The 26683-nt window shown below is 37.3% G+C and overlaps 1 protein-coding gene across 2 annotated transcripts in view; it reads left to right on the forward strand.

The window, feature by feature from the left end:
- The window catches only part of ZC3H12B (zinc finger CCCH-type containing 12B), a 405447-nt gene that overhangs the window by 372231 nt on the left and 6533 nt on the right, over positions 1–26683 (forward strand). For both annotated transcript variants that reach the window (XM_070604140.1, XM_070604141.1), the window contains exons 4-7: positions 16523–17289; positions 23409–23548; positions 25275–25509; positions 26165–26271. In XM_070604140.1, the coding sequence (XP_070460241.1) occupies positions 16679–17289; positions 23409–23548; positions 25275–25509; positions 26165–26271 (1093 nt within the window). In that variant the 5' untranslated portion in view covers positions 16523–16678. The remainder of the gene's footprint in view (positions 1–16522; positions 17290–23408; positions 23549–25274; positions 25510–26164; positions 26272–26683) is intronic.

A 26683-nucleotide genomic window follows, 5' to 3' on the forward strand; every position in this document is an offset into this window, starting at 1 on the left:
ATCAAATAGCATATTTCCACTTTACAGATGTTAAAATTGAAGCTCAGAGAGGTTAAGTAAATTTCTCAGAGTACAATAGCTAGTATGTATAATTAAGACTATAGCTTTGTAGTAAAGTCTTCCAACTTTGTTCTCTTTCATATTGGTTTTGGCTATTCAGGCTTGCATCTCCATATAAATGTTAAGATTGGCTGGTCATTTTCTTCAAAAGAAGCTTTGTAATTTTTAAAATTTTTATTCAACTTATTTAAACTTAAAAAAGAAAACAGTTCACCCATTTGTCCCATTCTCCACCCCTACCTCTTGCAACCACCAATTTGTTCTCTGTATCTATGAGCTTGGTTTGGGGGTTTTTTTTAGATTTCACAAATAAGTCAAATGGTATCTATCTGTCTCTATTTAACTTATTTCATATAGCATAATGCCCTCAAGGTTTTTCCATGTTGTCACAAATGGCAAGATTTCATTCTTTTAAGGGCTAAACAATATTCCATTATATATATATATATATATATACACATTATCTTATATACATATACCAACATATATATATACCACAATTTCTTTATCCATTCATCTATTTATGGACACTTAGATTATTTCCATATAGTTGATTTTGTAAATAATACTGCAATAAACATTGGGGTGCATGTATCTTTTCAAATTATTATTTTTGTTTTCTTTGGATAAACACCCAGAAGTGGAACTGCTGGATCATTTGGTAGTTCTATTTTTAACTTTTTGAGGAAGAAGCTCTGTACCATTTTTGATAGCGGCTGCACCAATTTACAGTCCCACAAACAGTGCACAAGTGTTCCATTTTCTCCACATCCTCTCCAAGACTTGCAATTTCTTATCTTTTTGATAAAAGCCATTCCAAGAGGTGTGAGGTGATATTTCATTGTGGTTTTGATTTGCATTTCACTGATGATTAATAATGTTGAAAATCTTTTTATATACCTGTTGGCCATTTGCATGTCTTCTTTGGAAAAATATCTATTCGGGTCCTTTGCCCATTTTCTAATCAGATTATTTCTTTTTTTGCTGTTGAGTTGTATGTGGTCCTCATATATTTTGGAAATTAATCCCTTATCAGGTGTCTGGTTTGCAAATATTTTCCCCTATTATTTAGGTTGCCTTTTCATTCTTCTGGACTCCATTCTTTCCTGTAAATAAGATTTTTAGTTTGATGTAGTCCCACTTGCTTATTTTAGCTTCTGTTGCCTGTGCTTTTGGTGTCATATCCAAAAAAAGTCATTACCAAGACCAATGACAAGGAGATTTTTCTATGTTTTCTTCTAGGAATTTGATGATTTTAGGTGTTATGGTTATGTCTTTAATCCATTCTGGGTTGATTGTTGTATATGGTGTAATATAAGGGTCCAATTTCATTCTCTTGCATGTGGATATACAATTTTCCAAACTCTATTTATTGAAGAGACAGCCCTTTACCAATTGTGTATTCTTGCAACTCTTGTCAGAGATCAGTTGTCTGTGTATCCATGGGTTTGTTTCTGGGCTCTCTATTCTGATCCATTGGTCTATATGTCTATTTTTATGCCAATATCATAGCGTTTTGATTACTCTAGCTTTGTAATATCGTTTTAAAATAGGAAGTATCATGCCCCCCTGTTTTATCTTTTCTTAAGATTGCTTTGGCTATTTGGGGTCTTATGTGATTCCATATGAATTTTAGGATTTTTTTTTATATTTCTGTGAAAATTGCCATTGGAACTTTGGTAGGGATTCTGTTGAATCTGTAAATCACTTTGAATGGTATGGAAATTTTCATAATATTCGTTCTTCCAATCTAAGAACATAGACTATCTTTCCATTTATTTGTATGTTCTTGAATTTCTTTCATCAGTGTTTTATAGTTTTCAGTATACAGATCTTTTACCTCATTGGTTAAGTTTGTGCCTAAGTATTTTATTGTTTTTGATGCTATTGTAAATGGGATTGCTTTCTTTATTTTCTTTATCAGATAGTTCATTGTTACTATATACAAACAACTGATTTTTGTATGTTAATTTTGTGTCCTTCAACTTTACTGAATTCATTTGTTACTTCTAACAGTTTTTGTGAAATCTTTCAGCTTTTCTAAATATAAGATCATGTCATCTACAAACAGACAATTGTACTTCTTTCTTTCTGACTTGGATGCCTTTCATTTCTTTTTCTTGCCTAGTTGCTCTGGCTAAGACTTCCAGTACTATGTTGAATGGAAGTGGTGAGAGAGGGATCATGTTCCTAATCCTGGAGGAAAAGCTTTCAATTTTTCACCATTGAGTATGATGTTAGCTGTAGACTTGTCATATGTGACCTTTATTATGTTGAGGTACATTTCTTCTATACCTAATTTATTTCTTATCATGAAAGAATGAATTTTGTTAAATGATTTCTCTGCATCACTGAGATGGTCTTATGATTTTTCCCTTCATTCTGTTAAGGTGGTGTATCACATTTGTTGATTTACATATGTCAAATCATTCCTGAATATCAGTGATAAATCCCACTTGATCATGGTGTATGATTTTTTTAATGTGATCTTGAATTCAGTTTGCTAATGTTTTTTCTTTTTAGAATTTTTGCATCTATGTTCATCAGGGATATTGGCTTGTAATTTTCTTTTCTTGTAATGTCCTTGTCTAACTGAGTGATGCTGACCTCATAAAATGACTAGAAGTATTCCCTCCTCTTCAATTTTTGGGAAAAGTTTAAAATGGATTGGTACTAATATTTTTTAAATCTTTGCTAAAATTTACAAGTGGAACCATCTAGTCCTTTGTTGGTAGGTTTTTGATTACTGCTTTAATCTCCTTACTTGTTATTGGTCTGTTCAGATTTTCTATTTCGTCATGATTAATCTTGGTAGGTTATATGTTTCTCAAAATTAATCCATTGCTTCTGGGTTATCCAGTTTTCAGTGTGTAATTATTCATAGTAGTCTCATGACCCTTTGTATTTTTATGGTATCATTTGTGATGTCTCCTCTCTCATTTATAATTTTTTTTATTTGAGTCTTCTCTTTTTGGTTATTCTATGTAAAGGTTTGTCAAATTGTTTATCTTTTCAAACAACCAATTGTCAATTTCACTTATTTTTTTCTATTATCTTTTTAGTCTCTATTTCATTTATTTCTGCTCTAATCTTTATTGTTTCCCTCCTTCTGCTAACATTGGGCTCAGTTTGTTCTTCTTTTTCTAGTTTTTTGAGGTGTAAAATTAGCGTGTTTATTTGAGATCTTTCTTTTTTCTTGATTTATCTCTATAAACTTCCCTCTCAGAATTACTTTTGCTGCATCCTATGTTTTGGTATGTTGTATTTTCATTTTTATTTTTCTCAGGTACTTTTTGATTTCCCTTTTGATTTCTTCTTTGTCTCATTAGTTTTTCAAGTCCGTGTTGTTTAATTTCCATACATTTGTGAATTTTCCAATTTGCCTCCTGTTATTCACTTTTTGTTTCACATCATTGTGATCAGAAAACATACTTGATATGATTTCAATCTTCCTAAAATTGTTAAGACTTGCTTTGAGATCCAACACATGATCTATCTTTGAGAATGTTTTGTGTGTGTTTGAGAAGAATGTGTATCCTGCTTGTGTTGGGTGAAATGTTATGTGTATGTTTGTTAGGTTCTTTTGGTCTATAGTGTTATTCAAATCCACTGTTTCCTTGTTGATTTTCTGTCTGAATAATCTATCCAATGTTGAAAGTGCAGTATTGAAATCCCCAACAATAGTATTGTTGCCTATTTCTTTCTTTAGTTCTGTTTATATTTTCTTTAAATATTTAAGTGCTCCAATGTTGGGGACATATATATTTTAAATCATTATATTCTTTTGATGAATTGACCCCTTTTTCTCTATATAGTGATCTTCTTTTTTTTTCCACTGGTTATTTTTTTGAGGAAGATTAGCCCTGAGCTAACATCTGCCGCCAATCCTCCTCTTTTGCTGAGGAAGACCGGCCCTAAGCTAATATCTGTGCCCATCTTCCTCTACTTTATATGTGGGATGCCTGCCACAGCATGGATTGACAAGCAGTGTGTAGGTCTGCACCTAGGATCTGAACCAGTGAAACCCAGACCATGGAAGTGGAACGTGTGAACTTAACCACCACACCACCGGGCTAGCCCCAACTTGCAGCTGATTTTGACTGAAAATCTACCTTATCCGAGTATAGCTACTCCTGCTTTCTTTTTGTTACCATTTGCATGGAAATTATTTTTCTATCCTTTCACTTTCAGCTTATGTGTGTTCTTTAGTGAATCTCTTGTAGGTAGCATATTGTTGGATCTTGTTTTTATATTTATTCCACTACTCTATGTTTTTTGATTGGAGAATTTAATCTATTTACATTCAAAGTAATTATTGATAGATAAGAACTTACTATTGCCGTTTTCTTCATTATTTCCTGTTTTGTAGTTCCTTTTTTCCTTTCTTCCACTCTTGCTGTCTTCTATTGTGATTTATTTTTTTTTGTAATAGTATACCATAATTCCCTTCTCTTTATCTTTTTTTGTATCTACTAGAGGATTTTCCTTATGATTACCATGAGTCTTATGTAAATGATCTTACAGTTGCAACAGTCTATTTTAAGCTAACAACTTAACTTCAACCACATACAAAAACTGTACACTTTTACTTCTCCTCTCCCCACATTTTATGCTATTGATGTCACACTACATCTTTTTATATTGTGCATCCATTAACAAATTATTGTAGCTATAGTTGTTTTTAATACTATTGACTTTTAACTTTTATGCTAGAGATAAAAAGTGATTTATCTACCACCATTACATTATTAGAGTATTCTGAATTTGATTACGTATTTACCTTTACCAGTGTGTTTGTATACTTTCATATGTTTTCATGTTGTTACTTAGTGTCCTTTCATTTCAACTTGAAGATCTGCCTTTGTATTTCTTGTAAAGCAGATCTACTAGTGATGAACTCCCTCAGCTTTTGTTTGTCTGGGTATATCTTCACCTCCCTTTGATTTCTAAATGATGGTTTTGCTGGTTATAGTATTCTCGATTGGCAGTGTTTTTCTTTCAGTACTTTGAATATATCATCCCACTCCCTCCCAGCGTGCAAGTTTTCTTTTGAGACATTTGCTCATAACCTTTTGAGATTCCTTTGTATATGATGAGTCATTTTTCTCGTGCTGTTTTCAAAATTCTCTCTTTGTTTTTGACTTTTAACAATTTGATTATAATGTGTCTCAGAGTAATCATCTTTGGGTTGATCTTGCTTGCAGTCCTTTGAGCTTCGTGTACCTGAGTGTGCATCTCTCTCTCAAGATTTGGGAACTTTTAAGCTATTATTTCTTTAAATAAGCTCTCTGCCCCTTTTCTTGCTTCTCCTTCTGGGACTCCCATGATATGAATATTCATTTGCTTGATGGTGTCACATAATTCAAGTAGTCTTTCTTCACTCTTTTTTTCCCTCTAACTGGGTAATTTCAAATAACCTGTCTTTGAGTTAGCTTATTGTTTCTTCTGCATGATTGAGGCTGTGACTGAAGCTTTCTATTGAATTTTTCAGTTCTGTCATTGTATTCTCCAACTCCAGGAATTATGTTTAGTTATTTATGATGGTTTCTATTTCTTTACTAAACTTTTCTTTTTATTCAAGCATTGTCTTCTTCATTTCATTTAGTTGTCTGTGTTGTCTTGCATTGCATTGAGTTTCTTTAAAATGATTATTTTTATTTCTTTGTCAGGCAATTTATAGGTTCCATTGGGAAGGTCAGTTACTGGAGCTTTTTTTTGTTTCCTTTGGTGATGTCATATTTGCCTGATTCTTTGTGATCCCTGAATACATTTGCATTTGAAGAAGCAAATACCTCTTCTGGTCTTTACAGACTGGTTTTGGCAGATAAGGACCTTTTCCTGTTAGTTCTCTGGGTTGATGGGATTACCTCCAGAATTGCAATTGAGCTGGATTGGAGTTGGGTCATGTGGCTGTTGCTGAGTCCACAATGGGGTTTCTAGTTGGGGGCCTATTACCAGAGGCTTAACTGGGCATGGATCCTGTCTGGCCCTTGGGTAGATAGAACTGCCTCCAAGATCTTGTTCAGTAAGTCTGGTGCTGGTACAAGCGTCCATTTTAGGCTCCACAGTTGGGTCCATAAACAGTGTGCCTATTACCATGGATGGGTTTGGCTCTCACCAGATCTCTGGCAGGATTCCTGCTAGGTCATTGGGTGGATTCCTGGGCAGGCAGGACTGGCTGGACTGTAGCTGATGGGGCTAAATGAGTCCCAGAATTACTTCAGTGTCTACAGCTAGGGCTGAGGTCTACAGACCTGGCTCCAGAGGCACAGATGAATATGTCTCTCACCAGGTCCCTGGGAAAGCAGGAGTGTTCCCTGACTGCTATTGGGAGGGGCTGGAGCTGAGTTACAGGGCCTTTTCAGGATGTGCAGTTGGACTGTAGTCCATGAGCTTCCCTCTGGGTGCATATTCAGGTATGTCTCCTGGTAGGTCTCTGGGAAGGCAAGACTACTCATGGAGTGCAGTTGGGAGGGGTGGGAGCTGAATCAGAGGGCTGTTTCAGGATTTGCTGTTGGATCAAGTTTGGTTGGTCTGCATCCAGGTACTCTAATGGGTATCTCTCCCAGCATGACCCTGAACAGGCAGGAACGCTTCCTGACCATGGCTGGGAGGGGCTGGAGCCAAGTTACAAGGCTGTTTTAGGATCTCTGGGCTCACAGACTACCATGTCTTCTGCTGGGTTTCTGGACTGGCAGGACTCCCAGGCTGCAGCTGGGAGGGGCTGGAGCCAAGTTTTAGGACCATTTCAGAATCTTTGGAAGCACAAATGAGCATTTCTCCCCATAGGTTCCTGGGAAGACTACTTGCAGACTGCTGCTGGGAGGGGCTGGAGCCAAGTTACAGGGCTGCTTCAGAAGCTACAGTTGGACTGAGTTCAGTGGGCTTGCCTCTAAGGGTTCCTGGACCATGGCTGAGAGGGGCTGGAGCCAGATCACAGGCTACTTCAGGATCCACAGCTGGGACTGAGGCTAGTGGACCTAATAGTTGAGACATAGGCAGGTGTGACTCCTCCTGAGTCCTTTGGCGTATGGCACTGGTGGTTGGACCACAGCCAAACAAGTCTATAGCTGAGTCCACAGGGAGACAGAGCTGTTTCCAGGTCTGCAGCTGGTACCACATTTGGTGAGTCAGCCATGTGGGTATGGTCCTACCTTTTCAAAATGGCACTCATCGGTCTTGGGCTCCACTAAGTTTTCACAGTCTTCTATCTGGATCCCAAAGCTCCCACAAAGGCACTTTTGTTCATGGATGGCTATCAAATGATTGTTGGTGAGGGAGGATACAAACAGGGAATCTCTTGTTCTACCATCTTTCCAGTGTCACCTGAGCCCTACTTTCTTGTTTCTTTGCATGTCTCATAATTTTTTGTTGAAAACTGGACATTTTTATTTAACTGGACATTTATTATTTATATAATGTGGAAACTCTGGAAATCAGATTCCCTCCTCTCCCCAGTGTTTGTTGTTGTAGTTGTTATTTAGTGATGTCTGAAGTAATTTTTGTAAAGTCCGTATTATTTGTTGTGTGTGACCACAGAATTCTCTGCTCAGAATAGCTTAGTTCTCAGCTAATGGCTCAACAAAGATTTCCTTAAATGCCTCAAACCAATATACTTCCCTCCCTTTGCCGAGGGAGTTTGTCTGTATGTTGGGACACACTTTCAACACTCTGGAAGGCATTTGATAACTTTGCCTTAGCCTTCACTTCTGGCCACACAGAGCCTTAAGGTCAGCCAGAGGTGAGAGATTATGCCTTTCTATACCTTTCCTGAGCATAGGCACAGCCCTGCACATGCACATGTGCTTCTAGATCCCCAGGAATATGTGGGAGATTTTCAATGTCCCCTGTGGACATCTAGTTCACAGCTTTTCCTTTTAAGTTTTTTGGTCAGCTTCTTGTTTGCTCCAACTGTTAGTACAACCTAAGGCAGCTGTGATGTTAAACACTTGCCTCTAATTTTTTTTTTTAAAAGATTGGCACCTGAGCTAACAACAGATGCCAATCTCCCCTTTTTTTTCCATTCTTCTTCTCCCCAAAGCCCTCCAGTACATAGCTGTATATGCTAGCTGTAGGTCCTTCTGGTTGTGCTATGTAGGATGCCACCTCAGCATGGCCTGATGAGCAGTGCCATGTCCGTGCCCAGGATCCAAACCAGAGAAACCCTGGGCTGCTGAGGTGGAGCACGTGAACTTAACCACTGAGCCACCTGGCGGCCCCCAATTGTTTTTGATAAATATCCTTGGGGAAAAATTTGTTCATATGCCCAAGCTCTAAGTCAGGTCAAATAAAGACAAGGCCTGAGAATCGAGTTTTCCAAGGAACTGCCAAACAGATCAGATAGTGATGATTCTATGGGGATGTGACTTTTGGGGAACTCTAAACTCATTCCGATTCCTCTATTGGCTTCTAGGTTGCTGGTTCTCATGGCTACTATGGTTGTGAGGCTGTTGGCCTTCAAGGCCACCATGGATCTGGGGAGGGGAGATGGGAATAGGGCAAATTAAAATGCCACATTTTCTGTTCTTACCAAGGTTCAGCCAGTTATTTGTTGTTTTTTGTTTTTGTTCTGGTTTTGGTTTTAGAATAGACACTTTTTGGATTATTGTAAGGCTTTGGTTAATTTCCAGAATTCTGTAAAAGTTGATTTTAAGAATTTTTGTTAGTGTTCTCATTGCTTTTATTGACAAGCAGATTTTTGGAGGTCTTTTTTGTGCCATTCCTGTTGACATCATCCATAACTAGTATTTAAAGTTACATAACTGTCAGAAGATTTCATGGCATAAAGGTAATTACATAAACTTTTGGACATTTGGAGAGTTGTTGTTGTGCATTTTTTCACTATTTTTAGTCTCTACTGTGAAAAAAGTGCTTTCCAAACAACTAATATTAAATATTAAATACAAAGTCAATTATAGACAGATTTTTAAGGAAATTGCCCCTACATAATAAGTGACTCACAAGAAATCATTTTAACCCAACTCACCATCATTTAGGTACAAGTCAGAATTATACATAAGTGATATAAAGTCAAATGGTTTTTATAATTTTGATCAGCTGAACCTGGCTGCAGGCTTCTGTGAATATGTAAGAGGCTACAACAGTACAAAGATGAAGCATTTGATAAAATATTTATTGAAGACTTACCATTTGCAAAGCAATATGTAAGTTTTGGGATTGGGGGAAGCAGAGATACAAACATGAATGTGAATGGTTCTTGCCTTTAATGGAATTCATAGTCTAGTGAGGGAGAGAGACAGATTTGTAACAAATGAGGGAGGGAGTGAAGTGGAAGATGTAGAGGGGAGAGAATCCAGAGTGTGGAGAGCATTACTCACTAGTCTTGACCCCACCATGGCCTTTCACACCTCCATGACCTTTCATATGCTATTGCATCTGCCTAGCGTGTCTTCTACAATTTCCTTACCCTTTCCCTGATGAATCCTCAAAGAGAGCTCAAATTTCACTTCCCTTGCCTCAGATAGCAGAATTTTTTATTCCTTCCTTGGTGTTCCCTTAGCATTTATAAACAACCTTATGAGAGCACAGTATATTCTTCATAACTATTTGTTTACGTGTTTGTCTTACCTACTAGAATGTGAGCACCGTATAGGGACTGTGTCATATTTGTTTTAGAACCCCCCAGCACCTGGAACAGTGCTGGGCACGTAGTATGAAGAGAGGGAGTGAAAAATTAGAACTTCCCAGCTTCAAAGATCGAAACTGGCATAGTGATTTTATAATGTGGAAGGGCAGTTTTTGGATATCCTCCTAGTGGTAATGTGTGGATAAAAGAGGAATGCAAATCCAAGAGAAATACCACTTTGACATCATGTTTCAACAGTATACTTGGTGGTGAAGCAACCTACCAAGTCTGGGGACATGAAAATAGGTTAGATGGACAAATGATATAAAACTTTACAGTTTATAAACAGCTTTCACATCTGTTTTGCATTTAATCCTTACAAAACCCTATGAAATAGGTGCCATCAACATTCTCTTTTTACAGGTGAGGAAACTATGGCTCAGAGAGGTAATATAATTTGCCTAACATCACACAATTAGTCGTGGTACAGTTGGGACTAACACTTAAGTCTCCTGACTCTTAATTTGCTACAATAGTCACTGTTTATTAATTGGTTCATGCCTCTCTCTGCTGTGACCAATAGTAACAATAGCTTACATTTATACAATTTTACAGTTTATAATATACTTTCAACATCCATTTTCTTGTTTGATCCTCATAACAGTCCTCTCAGCAGACAGATAAGAGCATCCCTATTTTCCAGTTGAGGAAACAGACTCATAACTCATAGGTGAGATGACTGCATTAAGTCATACAACTCTAGTAAGTGGTAAAAGGAAGATCTGAACCCAGATCTTATCACTCCAGCTCCAAACGCAGAAGGCTTCTCACTATATTCAGGTTCCCTATGGCTGTTCCTGCATGAGTCCTTCAAGGATCACTAGCACCCGAGGCTCATAGGACAGCCAGGAGAGTGCCTATGTCATAACATGGTTGACATATTACTTAGTATAACATATATTGCATTATTAAGCATTCCTTACTCTGAAAGCCTATGAAATATTTTTGAAACCGTTTCTTATGAACTTCACTGGCCACAAAAGTGCAGCTACTGCTTAGATAGAACAGAATAGCTATTGAAAAAAACAATACATAACTATCTGAGGAAGGAAGTGAAAACAAATAGTGCATTAGTTGAAATAAGAAGAATTAAGACTTATGAGAATCTAATAACCTCAAGACTATTCCACTCCCCACTTTCCCTCCTAATCCCATTTGCCTTCCAATACATTTCAAGTTTCCTTTTGGAGATCTTTGGGGATAACCAGACTGAAACTGATGATATTGTGGCTGCAATACTGCAGCTACCCCTCAGAATTGTCCCGATCATTGAGTCCTTTCTAATTTTAGTCTAATTATTTGAGTATGAGGAAAGAAAGTAGGATATACTCTATTCCACTCATTTTTCAAACCAATTGAATTTGAGAGAATCAAGAAAGATCAAGTTCAGTATTATTAACTGAATGGGATGCTCAAGATATGTTTATTGCTATTAAAGTCATAATACAGGCACTATTTTTTTTCAATTTACTTTAAGTAAAGGATGACACAGCCACATTTTCCTATAGGTTTTGACCAAAAGAGTCCTGTGGGCGGGAATGTGTGGCACAGAGAGAAAAAGAGAATGGAGAGGAAGGAAAGAAAAGGGAAGAGAGGGGAGAAGAGAAAGAAAGAAAGATAAGAAACTTCGCCAGAGTCATGGAAGTGGGAATGTTCTCTGGAGAAACTACTTTCATAACAGCTCACCAGTCATCACTAGTGGCCAGAGAACACACATTCACTGCACAGTTACTCTAACAGAGATCGTCTCCTGTAGTGTATGATGCAGCTTCTCCACATGAATTTCAACTGATCCTTCTCTAAACGTTCTTTATATAGAAAGAAGAAAATAGTAAGTATATAACCTACAGCTTCCTTGTTATTCTGGAGAATTGAACACTAGAAATGCTTTTTGCTTAGGAGATTAAATCCAATATAAATTAAGGTTACATTTACCAATGTCGTTTTCATTAATTTGGGCAACAGAGTGTGCGTAGTGCAAGGTGTTTTAGATGTGCTGCAGACAAACGTCCTTCCTAATGGAATAAGTGGCAGTGGAAGGTAGCAAGAAAATGAGCCCCAGTTTCAAACCTAGGGATAAAGTGTTTTGAAATCAAATCATTGTGTGTTTATTATGTTTGCAATCCTAGAAGAATGAATGGATAATAAAAGTCAAAAAACTGTTACTTTCCTATGAACATTTTGTCTAAATCTTTAACATTTGTTTTGGGGGAGGAGACAAGAATTGAGGCCATTTAATCATGCAAAACTTTGAAATGAAATTCTAAATTTTGAATGGTTCATTTATTCTTAGCTCTGACCTTGACAAATTTTACTGTGACATGCATCACATTGAGAATACATTGAAGATAAACACAAGTTTAAAAAAAAAAAACAGAAAGGAAAAGCCAATTTTGTTTTAGAGAGTAGTGAAAAAACAGACAGGCTGACAATCATGTTCTCATTGCTTGAGGAGAATCCCATTTTTACAAATCACAGAAAGTATGCTATTTCTTATACTTATTTCTTTGCTAAGTCTTACAACCTATAAACCATTCGAGAGCACATGAACAAGTGGGTATAGTTGGAGGTTGAGGAAGCAGTGAAGCAAGTCTTTATCTCCTTTATGATATAATTGCTGTATGTAATTGATTTAATATGAATGAAAATGGGAAGAGGACTTTGGATTTTCTCAGATTGCCTTCATGTGAAACTTTTTCATTTTGAGAATCAGTAAAGTTTTCAACCCCCTTTGCTTCCCAAGCATTGAGAAAGCTTACACTTGTTTCTCCCTGGGATTTGTGCATTTCTTTAGTTGATGTGCTTGACACAGAGAACTAAAGGTGGGCTTTATAGTCATAACAAACGAAATCTGAGTTGGATACATAATGATGTGGCCCTATTGATTGGGAGTGTGTATGTGAAAGCACTTAGGCAACTCTAATATGCAATGCAAATGTAAATGTTTGTTTGTATTTTATTACTATTACTAAAGTTCCATAATAACTTTTGTTTTCTTTGCCCTTTTTGAAGTAAAATATGATGGCTTGATACAATAAAGATTTGGATTTGTTCTTTTTAACTAACTCTAAAACCAGGGTATAGTTCAGAGAGTAGAAACCAAGAAAAGAGCTTAGTGTTCTTATGATAACTGAACTATAGTCACTTTTCAATTATCTGGGCCCCACCAAAAATCCAACACAGTAGATAATTTTTGATATGTGTCTTTTCTTTGAGGATACCTATTATGAAAAAAAATTGCTAGAAGAGAAAGGGAAGGGCAATTGTCTAATTAGGTGTCCCTAAGTCTCTCACAAAATATGCCTTCCCAGAGCACAGCTTGAGATTTAACAACACCACAAATAATAAAGTGGCTTAGCCACATGTAGATCATTGAGAATTTACTATTCTGTTCTTGACTTGGCTGGATAGCTTTGTCCTATGCAGCTATTGGGCTTTTTTGAACATTTAAACCAATGGATTTAGTTCAGTAAACATGGCCAGATGTTTCTGTCTCCATATCTGATATTGTTCGGCAGATTTTGGAAAAGATGAAGTGGAGTTTGTAGATTGATCTTGGAAAATTGCTCTATGCAAATGCAAAATGAATGAATTGTATTTCATAGCAAAAGGATGGGAGGAGGGGGTGAAGGAAGAACTAAGGCTGACCAGTCTTCTCATTAGAGAAGACTGTTGTTTTTTTCTTCATGGAAATTCCTTGAGGTCACTATTGGCAGCTTTTGTCTGCTTATGTTTCTTTGCTTTTTTAGATTCAAATGCAAATTTGTCATCATTTGCTTAATAATATTCTTAAGCAAATTGTAAGCGAGTTCTGTACCTATAAGATGTGGCTATCTGGTGACAAAGCTCTTACCTTCTTAAAACAAATTACATCCAGTTCTATAATTTCATCTGACTACATGATTTTCCAAAGTACGTCACTCTTTAATACCCTCATTTGTGAATTTTTTCAGTCAATAACAATGAAAGATAAAAACTATTTTGAACACCTGTCATAAGTAGCAGCTAGAACATTATCTTTGAAACTTTTCTCCCTACTCATCTTCCTTTTTGGGAAAATATATTTTCCTTTAGCCATTCTTAATGCTTTCATTTATCACTCCTCACCAGTAATATTAGGCATGAGGTGCTGACTAAGGCACAATATCATATTAATATTCATATACCTATAATTTTAAAAATTCTTCCCTACTCAGCAAATTGAGGCTCTTTCCTTTAAGGCTCAACTCACATCTCCCTATATTTCTTAACACTGAATCACTTTCCACAGTTTGTAACTATGAATTACATAATTATTTGATTATTGTCTGTCTCCCCCCTACCACCACCACCACTATAAGCACCTTGAGATCAGAATCCACATCTGTTTCTATATCCCCAGCCCCTAACATGTTTCCTGGCACATAGTTGGCACTAACCAAATATTAATTAATTAATTAATTAATTAATGAGTCAGAAAATAACATCAAATATTATATCCTTCTTGAATTATTTCCTAATCCTTTCAACCACCACTCCCATCTCACACCCCACTGACAGAATTGAACATTCCCTCTTCTGTATGTCAATGGAAATTTTCAAGCAACTTGAAGGACCAACCATACATTCAGGTTTGCCTGAGACATCCTCAGTTTATGCCTATTGTTCTGACATAATTATTAGTCATGTTCCTTTTATCCTCAAAAGTGTCCCAGTTTGGACTATAATTGAGATGGTCGCTCTCTATAGAATTATGTTTCAGCATTTCCTAGGGCTATTCCTAGTTTTTTATTCGTTTTCGAGTTCTTTGAGAACAGGTTCAGTTCTGGTTTCTCTTCCTAGACCCGGGGTTTATCACAGTGTCTGGCGCTCAGTGACTGTCCTTTTGAATGAAAAGACATTCCTCTGTCTTTGCTTCAAGAAATATGCATTGTAAAATAAACACAAGAAATACATGACACCTACACACCTACATAGGTTTTAGGACAAACAACCAACATTTTTCCTAAAATCTTCTTGCTTAAGGCTTTGAAATGTAAATCCAAATTTGTATTTGCTAGGTCATTTATTTCTCTTCTGCTTTAGCTTATTGAATAGGAAACTTTCACAATAATAACTAGCAATTTCAATGAGGGTTTCCTATGTAGTGAGATTTTCCCTGAGTTTAAATTTACTATTGTATATCTACGTAAACATGGTAACAGTGCTCACACCAACGTCAATTTGGACAGAGAAAAATATCATATAGTAGAGAAGGAGAAAAACATTCTATGATCCACAAGGTAAGAGTAGTCAAATTTATCTTTTCCAGGTACCTCTGATGTGTCAATAAAATATACATTTAGTCTTATAAAAAGTTGTTTTTAAGTGACTTTGGAGCTTTGAATACATGCAGGGAGGACAATCTCAATGCCCTGTGTGCACTAGAAATTATTTTGAAGAGAATAAAATGTAAGTCAGATAGTAAATGTGAAATTTATAAAGGAAATAGGCTTTAAAATTTGAATAACAAAGATTAAGGGAGAAGTGAAAGTGAAATGGATGTCTGTCTGTTGGCTGATTCGTTAAGGGAAAATTCTGAAATCATAAGTGATAGGATCATCATTAAAGAAGTCATTACATGCTGCCTGAATATCAGTTCTGAGATGTCAGTTCTGTGTGCATGCGATGTTTTCAAACATGGCTCTCTTAAAGTGAGCATGCAGTTATGCATATTATTCTTAGATATAGCTACTGTTGGCTTTTCTTCTTGTTTGTACAAATAGTATTCAAATATAAGTGGAAAACCCTAGGACACTGATTACATAGACACTCTGGTTTTACATTAGTGAGCACAGCTGCTATCTAAAGAGTTTGTCAGTGCTCACAGGTCTATAGCCTTGCCTCACTGTCAGTCTTTTTCTTTTTAAACTGAACACCTGGTGATATCTGTTGAACCCTTTACCTATATTGAGAACCTACTATATTCTGTTCACTTTTCAAAGCACTTTCCTTACTTCATCTTATGTAATCCTCACCCTGTGAGGTAACTATCAATGTTCTCATTTTACATATGAGGAAACTGAGGCTCAAATTGAAGGAAACACTTTGGCCAGGTTAGAACTCAAACCTGTGGGCACAGATGAAGTAAGTGAGGAGTTATTAATATATTTTTAAATGTTCTGGTCTCTCATGCAAGTTGAGTTGATTTTCTCCTTTTATTTACCAATTACAATAAATAAAAGAGGCTGCAGATACAATTCATGAGTATGCACAAACCTCTTAACTTATCTGGAGCACACAGTTCTCTACTTGTTTACCCTTATAGCCTGTTTCAATTGCTTGAAAGCAATTTTAATGGTTTTCCTGTCTCCCCAGTAGATGGGGTTCCCTGATATTTTGTAAAGAGTAGTACTGGAGAGGTTGTGCTCTTCAGGAGTGGAGTTCAGCTTTAGCAAAAAAGACCTGGCGTAGGATTTGGAAAACTTACCTGGCAGAAAGGAAGAGAGATAGTCCTTTCAAGGATGTATATATTCATGCACCCTGTTGAAATGCCATGCTTCTTTTTCTCAAAGTTGTTGCATTAAGCAGTTAACTTGAGCTGTGATTTTAACAGTTAACTTCTGTGTGTGTGTGTGTGAATTACAGCATTGTTGCCAACTCTGAAATTTTCATATCTAGAATTATTAGAGAATTAGAGACTCTCTATATTTTTAATGTAAGGTGAGTCCAACGATTTTAGTCAGAAAAATAAAATGTCAGACAACCTGTAGTTTCTTAGGAAGAAACCTCTGTGTTCTAAAATGCTTTCCCAAGAATTTTAATAAACATAATTATGATATGTGTATCTATTTGTAGGGACTGGTAACATCTGAACATAACAAACCAAACAAGCAAACTCTTGCACCAACACTACCACCACGTTTTACCACAAAAGAATGCCACTGTACGTGGATTCCAAGCAGGCTAAAAAGGAAAAGAGCTGATTCGATTTCAAACTGCCCACTGAACGGGATGACAGCCACGGCCGCCGTGGAGACACCAAAAATGGAGAAGAGTGCTTCTAAGGAAGAGAAGCAGCAGCCTAAGGAGGACAGCACAGAGCAGGGCTGTGCTGATTCTGAAGAGTGGATAAGTTCTGAGAGTGACCCTGAACAGATGAGCCTTAAGAGTGTCAACATCAATGACAACAGCTTCCAACCTGGAGATGCTCAATTGAAGAAAAAGGAAATTCCCTCCAAGCCACACCGCCAGCTCTGTAGATCACCCTGCCTAGATCGTCCAAGCTTCTCCCAGAGCAGCATTCTACAGGATGGGAAGCTTGACTTGGAAAAGGAATACCAAGCCAAGATGGATTTTGCTCTAAAGCTGGGCTATGCAGAGGAACAGATTCAATCAGTGCTGAACAAGCTCGGCCCAGAATCACTTATTAATGATGTATTGGCAGAGCTTGTCAGACTTGGGAACAAAGGTGATTCGGAAGGGCAGGTCAACTTGAGTCTGTTAGTGCCTCGGGGGCCCAGCTCCAGAGAGATTGCAAGCCCTGAACTGTCTCTTGAAGATGTAATAGACAACAGTGACAATTTGAGGCCAGTTGTCATTGATGGAAGTAATGTGGCAATGAGGTAAGACTGGTATATTTTCTCTGTTTTTTAAAAACTGCCCTGAACTCATAGAAATTGTCTTTGCAAAGCACTTTGAGAGGCCTTTCGTTGTGGTCTGTGGCTTGTACTCCTCTAGGTAGACAGAGGCTAAAATGATCTGGCTGTAGACTTTTCTGTCTCCTTTGAAATTGTTGCCAGAGTCTTTTCGGGTATTCTGAAAGCAGCTTAGACATCAGTGATGCTTCAGAGGAGACATAACCATTCAGCCTTTGCTCCTCTTGGCGTCCCCTCTCCCACTTCTACTTGGCTAGGCCAATCATCCTGAAAATCCTGGCTTTATAATGTTACTTGGGGGCTTACTTGAGAACTTGCAGTAACTCCCAATTGCCGTTCTACCAAATTTGGATCCCTTTGCCTGGCTTTGTGATCTGACCTTTCCCTCCTCCCATTTGATTGCATCTCTCACACTTACTGCATTTACATCAGTCTCTTTAACAGTCTCCATGTAAATTATGCTGATTTTTATCCACCTTACTTGTGTTCATGTAATTTCCCAACTTAGGAGTAACCTCCTCCTTATATTCATACCCTCCACAAACACCATCCTGACTTTTCTGATCCCAATGATTGTCTCTGAGCTTCAGTACCTATGGTAGGCTGAATAATAGCCCACTAAAGATGTACACATCTTGATTCCTAGGATCTGTGAATATGTTATCTTACATGGTAAAAGGAACTTTGCAGATGTGATTAAGATAAGGATCTTAAAATGGATTATCCTGGATTATCAAGATGGGCTCAATGTAATCATAAGGGTCTTTGTAAGAGAGAGGGAGGCAGCAGGATCAGAATGAGTAGTAGGAGATGTGATGACAGAAACAGGAGATTGGGGTGATGTAAGAAAGGGGCCATGAGCCAAGGAATGTGGTCACCCTCCAGAAGCTGAAAAAGGCAAGGAGACGAATTCTTCCCTGAAGTCTGAAGAAAGAACACAGCCTTGCCAACACCTTGATTTTAGACTTCTGACCTCCTGAACTATAAGGGAATAAATTGGTGTTATTTTAAGTTACTGAATGTGCAGTAATCTGTTACAGTAGCAATAGAAAAGTAATACATAACTAACAGTGCCTTTATACTTTATTCCATACTCTCTCAAATAACTTTTTATCTCATGTCAGAGAGCCTTAGGAATCCCTTCTTCTATTTTTCAAATGAGTTATTATCCAGCTTTGGCTTAAAACTTCCTAGTGATCAGGAGCCTGTTTCCTATTGAGTCCACCACTGCTTGATGAACTCACTAGAATTCTTAGACTGTACACAATCAGAACTAAGTAAAAAGCTTTAGACTAGTATGTCTTTCATTTGATTACCCCATTGTCTTTGAAGGCAGGGACTTTGTTTTATGCCTCTCTGGTTTTCCCCACAGCACACAGAAGAGTATTTGATGCTCCCACAGAGATATGAGGGAGCGGGGATAGGGGCAAGTCTTATGAACCATACCATTGCTGTATGCAGGAGTTGCTTGCAGGCTATCTGGAGGTACATTTTAATATAAAATTCTATTTAATCTTTATAGCAACTTTACTTTACAGATGAGAAAACTAGAGCTCAGCAAGGTTAAATGACTTCTTTGAGGTTACTTTTTATAGCTAGTAAGTAGCAAAGTGAGGACTTAAACTTGTATTCTGGCTTCAAATGGATGAAATGAAACTAACATTTATAAATCTCTATTCTGTATAAATCTCTATTCTGTGCCAGATGCTTTTGCACAATGTGATTTAATCCTCACTAAAAAATCTACAAGAATGGACTAATTAGGTTCATTTTTGCATGTGAGGAGACAGGTTCAGAGAGATAGAGTAACTGCCCAAGGTTACACAAATAATAAATGGCAAAGCTTGTATTAAAACTTGAATCTGACTCCAATGCTCCTTCGACAATATCATGCAATAATATGTATCTATTACTGTTATTAAGAATATTTGACATCCTTCCTAGTAACAGAAAATATATTTTCAGATTTCCTTTTTCAAATCTTTTAAATCATGACAGCATCATCACAAAGTGAGTAAAGCAGGCGAGGCATCTCTCCTGTTTTAATGAGGGGAAACTAGAAGTACAGTAACAAGAAAGTTAAATGACCTGTACACAATACTACAGTAATCAGAACGATGCAGTGGGCCAGTGAAAAGGAGAGAGCGATTTTTATGTTCAAAGGACCGAAAGTAACTCTGCTCCCCTCTTAATAGTATACCATACTGTATACCAGAGTGATTCTTGAGGGGAAGAGATATGGCATCTGCCAAACTCAATCACTTACCAGACCAGACTACCCAAAACACCTTAGATTAGACCTATTTCCCAAAGCCTACCCTTCTATAAGGGTGTTGTGTTTGGGAGATGAAGATGAGAACTCAGGACTTCTTTGAGGACTTTGACTTCATGGTGATATAAGATCTTCCTTGTTTTTGGACTTCTATTCAAGGGTTGCTGAGTTACGAAGGACACTCTATGGCCCTTTTACTTTGTAAGAAATAATGAAGAGATTAATTACCAAGGTAATTCATTTCAACATATCTAGTCTATGCCAGTAGCAAACTGCCATACTAATAGGAAGATGAACTTTTGTCTTTTGTAGGAGTTGCTTTACTAAATTAAAGATACCTCACACAATTTAAAGCAAAAAAAATCAGCACTCAACCTTATTTTTAGGAGCGTATTAAAATAATGCATAGTGGACCACGTGATTTTTTTAAATTGCCAACTGTGTCCTTGTTAGCATCTCTTCCCTTGTCTGACTAGGTAAGTTACTGATGAGTCCCGTTTATTCTGCAATCACATTTCACACGGTCAAAGTTCAGTGCCATGGTCTGCCTATGAATTTGTTAGTTCCTTTAATCTAAATTCAGTTTGTTTCCCCATTGGTTAGCTGTAACTTTGTCATGAGATTGGTACTTCTTAGACAAACTACATATTAACATCTGTTGTTCCTCAGCATGTTGAATGAGCCTGCATTGAAATCATGATGCTTTGTTTGTCATCAACAGCATTTGTTTAACATTTGCAGTAGTGATGTACCTGTGATTCACATACTGATATATGGTAAGATCCTAAAGGGTATGTTCATTCTGAAAGCCGTCTCCTTTGGGAGGAAAAATCTATTTCAGGGGAATTAAGTCTTTAAAATGTAAATGCTGCCATATTACTTGTTAAGTCTGGGAGAAGCCCAAATATTTGAACACTGCAAAAAAAAAAGTGAAGAGGGAGAGGCCGGTGACCCATCTGCTAGGTAGAATTTGGCTTGGAACCTGGATCATAATATGTATGTGAGCCAGTTTACAGGACAAAGTGAGCTGTAGTGTCACCAAGACATCCTATGACTTACAAGTCTAGGCTTTCGATTTTTTAGATAGTCTCTTAGGTCCTAGCATTTTTTAGATTGGAAAAGGACATTTTGTGGGTTTGGGCTAAAACAGGTCATCTTCCAAGCTTTATTTTCCACTTTTTAAAAATTTATTCTTTCCTTAAATATTTATTGAGAGCTAAACTTTGCATTCCGGGCCCTTATGTAGGACTTCACTGCCACCTTGATAAATGTTGAATGTGAATTCTGATTCCTACTAGGCATTTGGTGCACTTCATGGAACACTCCAATGGCATGATTTTAATATATTTTCACTGGAATGCTATATGTATTTAACAGTTTTTCTTAACGTGATAATTCTCGGTATGCTAAAAAATTGATATCAGGATACAGATGCATCAAAATATTAACAGTGTTTATCTCTGGGTGGTATTAAACCCTATTGTGCAGCGTTTTTTCTTTATATTTTGTGTATTTTCCACATTTTATACTATAAGTATATATTACTTTTATAATGATGAAAAATATTTTTAAACAATGAATTTGCCAGTATACAATATAAAATTAGGGTATCCGATGTAAATGTTACTCTTATATTTATTTCTAGTCTTAAACTGTGTTAGGGAGGACACACTTTATAGCACCACAGAACCAAGTGAAATGAAATCCCTTCTTCCTCCAAATTCCCCCTCTAATGACAATTCTGATGATTTTCCTGAGTTCATTTTATACTTACCAGCACTATAGCAGTGGGAAAAGTTACAGCTGGTCATCTCCTCCCACCTATTTTATGCTGAGGTCATCTAATTTTAATCCTTTACCAGCCATGGACTTGCCCAATTTACCCATTGTTCAACTTTTTAGAAGCAATCAGTGGTAGCTGTCTCTAAGGCTACCTTGGAGTATATTGGCAATTAAATATATTTTCCTTTCTTTTTTTTCTTAAGTGCTTTGACTTTTATTAGAGTAGTAAAATTACTTTATGGTACTCACTGGAAACTTTTGAACATGATTAACATGTGTTTGGAAATGTTAATAAAGGCATCTAATAAATTTTTGTCATGTGCCTCAAAAGTGATAAGACACTGGGAAGTCTTGCGGTGCAGGTATTAATGGGGCCCCTGAGATTGTGTATAAATTCACCCAAAAGAAATAATATAATTGGAGCTAATTTCTCTTATGGTTGAGTGAATGAGTACCAATGAGAAAGTGAGGAATGTAAAAAGCGAGCCCCTATCACATTGTCTTAATTAACCTTCTAGCAAAATGGTCTCTTTTGATCAGTCTTGTTTGACAGGCAATATCCAGTTTATTGTAATAGAATTGATACGTGTATGCCAAGTTCTTTTACCACCCAAGCTGTTTAATTAACTGTAATTTAGTGTGGCTTATACATGTGTCAGAGCACCAGATTCCATGCTAAGAGAACAGAATTTTCACGACCAAACTACGCACAAATCTAGTACATCTTTTGTGAGTTTTTAAGATGATGAGAATAACAGCTATTCATTTGGGGGCTATGGGTAGAAGAAGGAAAAATAAAATCTTTAAGGAGCTGGCCCAATGGCACAGCGGTTAACTGTGCACGTTCCGCTTCAGCAGCCCGGCATTCACTGGTTCGGATCCCAGGTACCAACATGGTACCGCTTGACAAGCCATGCTGTGGTAGGCATCCCAAATATAAAGTAGAGGAAGATGGGCACAGATGTTAGCTCAGGGCCAGCCTCCCTCAGCAAAAATAAGAGGATTGGCGGCAGTTAGCTCAGGGCTAATCTTCCTCAAAATAAATAAATAAATGAATAAAATGAAATAAAATCTTAAAAAAAAAAGATGATGACAATCAATATATTTTCCCCCAATTCATCTGCTAATTTTCCCTCTTCCAATTTCCAATAAAATGAATTTTGTTTGGTTTTTTAAGTTTTTACAATGTTTATTCCTACAATTAATTGTGATAGAACATCTTCTCTAAAAACGTCTTCTGTAAAAACATCATGTTCTAATTATAAAAAGAATACTCATTTTTTGGGGGAAATTTTTGAATTAAAGAAAGAAAATAAGTCATTTATAACCCTCTCACATAGAAGAATTTTTATTAATAATTTGATGTATCTGTTTTCTCGTATTTTTCTAACCTTACACATAGACTTTCTTCTACAAAATTCAGTTTGCATTGTATATAGTTTGTATCCTTTTTCTCTTTTAGCATTATATTGTGATCATTTCCCACATCTTAAAATTTTCAAGAATGTGATTTTTGTTGGTGTGCTATATTTAGTTAAATGTGATAACTATTTTCAGTCAGGATTTATGTGTGTCTTTCTTGCTGTTACTGTTATTTTTTAAGCTTAATATAAGAGCTTAAGACTCATCTCGAACTAATCCTCCATATAAACTTTATCTAGACCTCTGGTGGCACCTCTTCTTTTTTCATCTATTGTGAATATCTGAATCTTTGAAAAGAAAGTGGTGGTGGAAACAGAAAGAGAAGAGAGAAAATGGAAGTAGTGATAGGAAATAGCCACCAGGGCTGCTATAAGTTGGGAGCTGTTATTAATCATCTGTGTCCTTGAATGAAGGTGTAATAATAATGGCAATATTTGTAGTGATTGAATAAAAAAGAATTTGATTTGCTATTTTTAAAAATATATTTTTGGCACCATCAAAATTAGCACGTCTGTTGTTAATGTCTTGGTACAAAGAAAAACCCTGTTTGGAGTAATTCTTTGCTACCTGTTGTCAATCCTCTATCCTCTCATTCTTTATCTTTCTAAAGCCATGGGAATAAAGAAGAGTTCTCCTGTAGAGGAATACAACTTGCTGTGGATTGGTTTTTAGATAAAGGCCATAAAGATATTACTGTATTTGTGCCTGCATGGAGAAAGGAGCAATCCCGCCCTGATGCACCAATTACAGGTACTATTTCAAATAAGATGTTTTTTCTCATCCAGAGGCAAAGCTAGCAAGATAGTTTTGGTAGAGGTTGATGGGCCCAATTTATATATTTTTCTAAGTTTATTAAGTATACTTAAAATATTTTATATTGAGTATATTTTTAAGCATGTTTTTCCTTACCCAAATAATACCATCATTGTGTTGTGGCCTATGGCAGTTAAATACAGGCGACTTCACTTTGGCAAAGAATAAAGCAACAATTGAAAATTAGGAGTGCTTTCTTATTTGAGCATAGACTTCAGACTAAAGTGGGATGAATCTGGTTATGAATGTGACTAAGTTTTCCAAATGACTAAAGAAACCATGGTAGACAGTGGATCTCATTCTGTACCATAGAAGTTATTGTGGGATTTGCAAATTAGGAGGCAGAGTAGAGAGAAAGCAATGTCCCATGGCAGTCAGAGCCAAGTTATCCATGAGGCACAGTAGGACCAGTGCCTAGGGCCTATAAAACTTTTAGGGTCCCATGGAAATGTTTTAATTTTATTATTTTCTTTTAACATCAGAAGGAAAAATTGAATAAAATAACAATGTGTAATAATATATCTAACTAGATTATTTGTCTTTATACCAATGCAGTTGTAAAGTGAATTTTAAATATTTCTTTATGGAAGAAGGGGCCCATGAAGGCAAAAGTGCCTAAGGTCCACAAAAGTCATGATGTGGACCTAATGGCAGTAGGATCACTACATTCACTTACAACAGTATGTGAAGCTAGCTCTTTACAGCATTGGAGAGCATATAGACCCAGTCCTCTGAGTATCAGCTGTTGCCTGATGTGCCAAATGAGAAAGTCCAGTGAATGGCTGTCAGAGCTGTGCCATGGAGCTGTCTGCTAGCTGCTGAACAGGCCCTCAGCCTCAGTCTGAGAGTGGATCCTGGCCTTGCTCAAACCCAGCCTGTAAACTTTCTTTCCTCAGCAAGTAAGAAGCCAAAAAAAGGACGTCAATACTCACATGCTACAGCTTGATGTTTTCTCTTAGTTGTGGCCTTCCATCAGGCAGAGGGCAAAAATGTAAGTCCCTAGGAGTGATGCTTTACTCTCCTCCTGGCAGACGCATCCTCAGCACACTGCCCTGTTTTCTTCAGCAGTCAAAAGCTGGTGCTTCAGCCAAAGGGCAAAACAAGCATCAAGAAAGCTAGTATAGGGGCCGGCCAGGTGGTGCAGCGGTTAAGTGCACACGTTCCACTTTAGTGGCCCGGGGTTCGCTGGTTCAGATCCCGGGTGCGGACATGGCACCGCTTTGCACGCCATGCTGTGGTAGACGTCCCACATATAAAGCAGAGGAAGTGGGCATAGATGTTAGCTCAGGGCCAGTCTTCCTGAGCAAAAAGAGGAGGATTGGCAACAGTTAGCTCAGGGCTAATCTTCCTCAAAAAAAAAAAAAAAAGAATACTAGTATATCAGTGTTATTTCTCACTCTTCATGGTAGTTTTAAAAACTTAGATGTTATTGAATCCTGTTCCTTCATTTTATCAAAAAGAAAACTGAAGTTCAAAGGGGAAGTTGACTTGCCAAAAGTGACAATCCAAATTACTACCATAGCCAAGAATAGAGGCTACTTTCTCTCTAAGGGCAAATAATATATTCATCTAGTACCGACTTTTGTATTTGTAATATGGAGGTAGAGCTGTTAATTTCCAAAGATGATCTCTACTCTGTGGCATATAATTCATATTTCAACAGATCAAGATATCCTACGTAAACTGGAGAAGGAAAAGATTCTTGTCTTCACGCCATCCAGAAGGGTCCAGGGCAGGAGAGTCGTCTGCTATGATGACCGGTTCATAGTCAAACTGGCTTTTGATTCTGATGGCATCATTGTCTCCAATGATAACTACCGGGACCTTCAAGTAGAAAAGCCAGAATGGAAGAAGTTTATAGAGGAGCGGTTGCTGATGTATTCTTTTGTGAATGACAAGTACGTTTCTTTCCAATAGGCTCTAAATAGCCTAAATCCAAGTTACCACTAGGAACAGATTTCATTTCATTTCAATAAACATCTACTGAACACTTACTGTGTACTGTGCATTATGCTAGTTTCCATAGGGACAAAAGGCTGAGTAAGAGACAAGACTTAGTCTTAAGAGGCTCAAAGTGTGGTGGAAAGAGACAACCACAATGTGTTGTGATAAGTGCTGTGGTTAGAATTTCTTAAATTGCTTTGTTGATGAAAAAGGATAGGGAAAAGCTTCACAGAGGAGATGACATTTGAGATGAAGTTTAGAGACAGAGGAAAGGGAGTTGTTGGGCATTAGAGGTAAAGGGGACATCATGAATAAAGCTATAAAGATGTGAAAGTGGGTTGCATATTGGGGGAACCAGCAGGCATGCCAGTATGACTGGAACATATAGTCCATGGAAAAATGACACACAGGAGAAATTATCCTTTTCTTGCGATCAACTGGGAACAGAGGGAAGGACTGCTGGCTTAGCAAAAGATAGACTTGAGGCAGGAAGGGCAATTAAAAAGCTGTGACAACAATATAAGCAAGAGGTAATGAAGGTCTGAACTCCTGATAAGGGATAGTAGGGACAGAAGGGAAGGCATTTATCTCTTGCTTGCTTGCTTTTAGATTTATGCCTCCAGATGATCCTTTAGGGCGCCATGGCCCAAGCCTTGAAAATTTCTTAAGAAAGAGACCCGTTGTTCCTGAGCACAAGAAACAACCATGCCCTTATGGTGAGTACCTATGTGCAGAACTGAGTTCTGTATTAAGGGAAACATAAGGACTCTATGAATACTTTTCTCTTCAAAATTTATCTTTCAAATGGAAAATCCTAGCTTGTTCACTTTCTGTGAGTTAGTCTGTGTCTTCCTGTATTCTCAGTTAATTGTTTAAAGAAACATTCTAGAAACTGCATGAGGAGAAGGTAACTAGAATTGAAGGGAAGATTAGTTGTCACTTGTTAAAATGGTGCATGTGTGCTAGCTGCCTCCATCCTGAGCAGTGTTGCTGGGGGCAGAGAAATGTCCACGTGGGTCCACAGAAGCAGAAAGGGCAAGGCCAAATTGGATTTGGCCCCAAGAAGGACGTGTCTCTCAGGCAGGTGACTGCGCCCTCTAACTAATAATACCCTTTTCTTCCCATCTG

The sequence above is a fragment of the Equus przewalskii genome, chromosome X (assembly GCF_037783145.1).
Source record: "Equus przewalskii isolate Varuska chromosome X, EquPr2, whole genome shotgun sequence".
Lineage (NCBI taxonomy): Eukaryota > Metazoa > Chordata > Mammalia > Perissodactyla > Equidae > Equus > Equus przewalskii.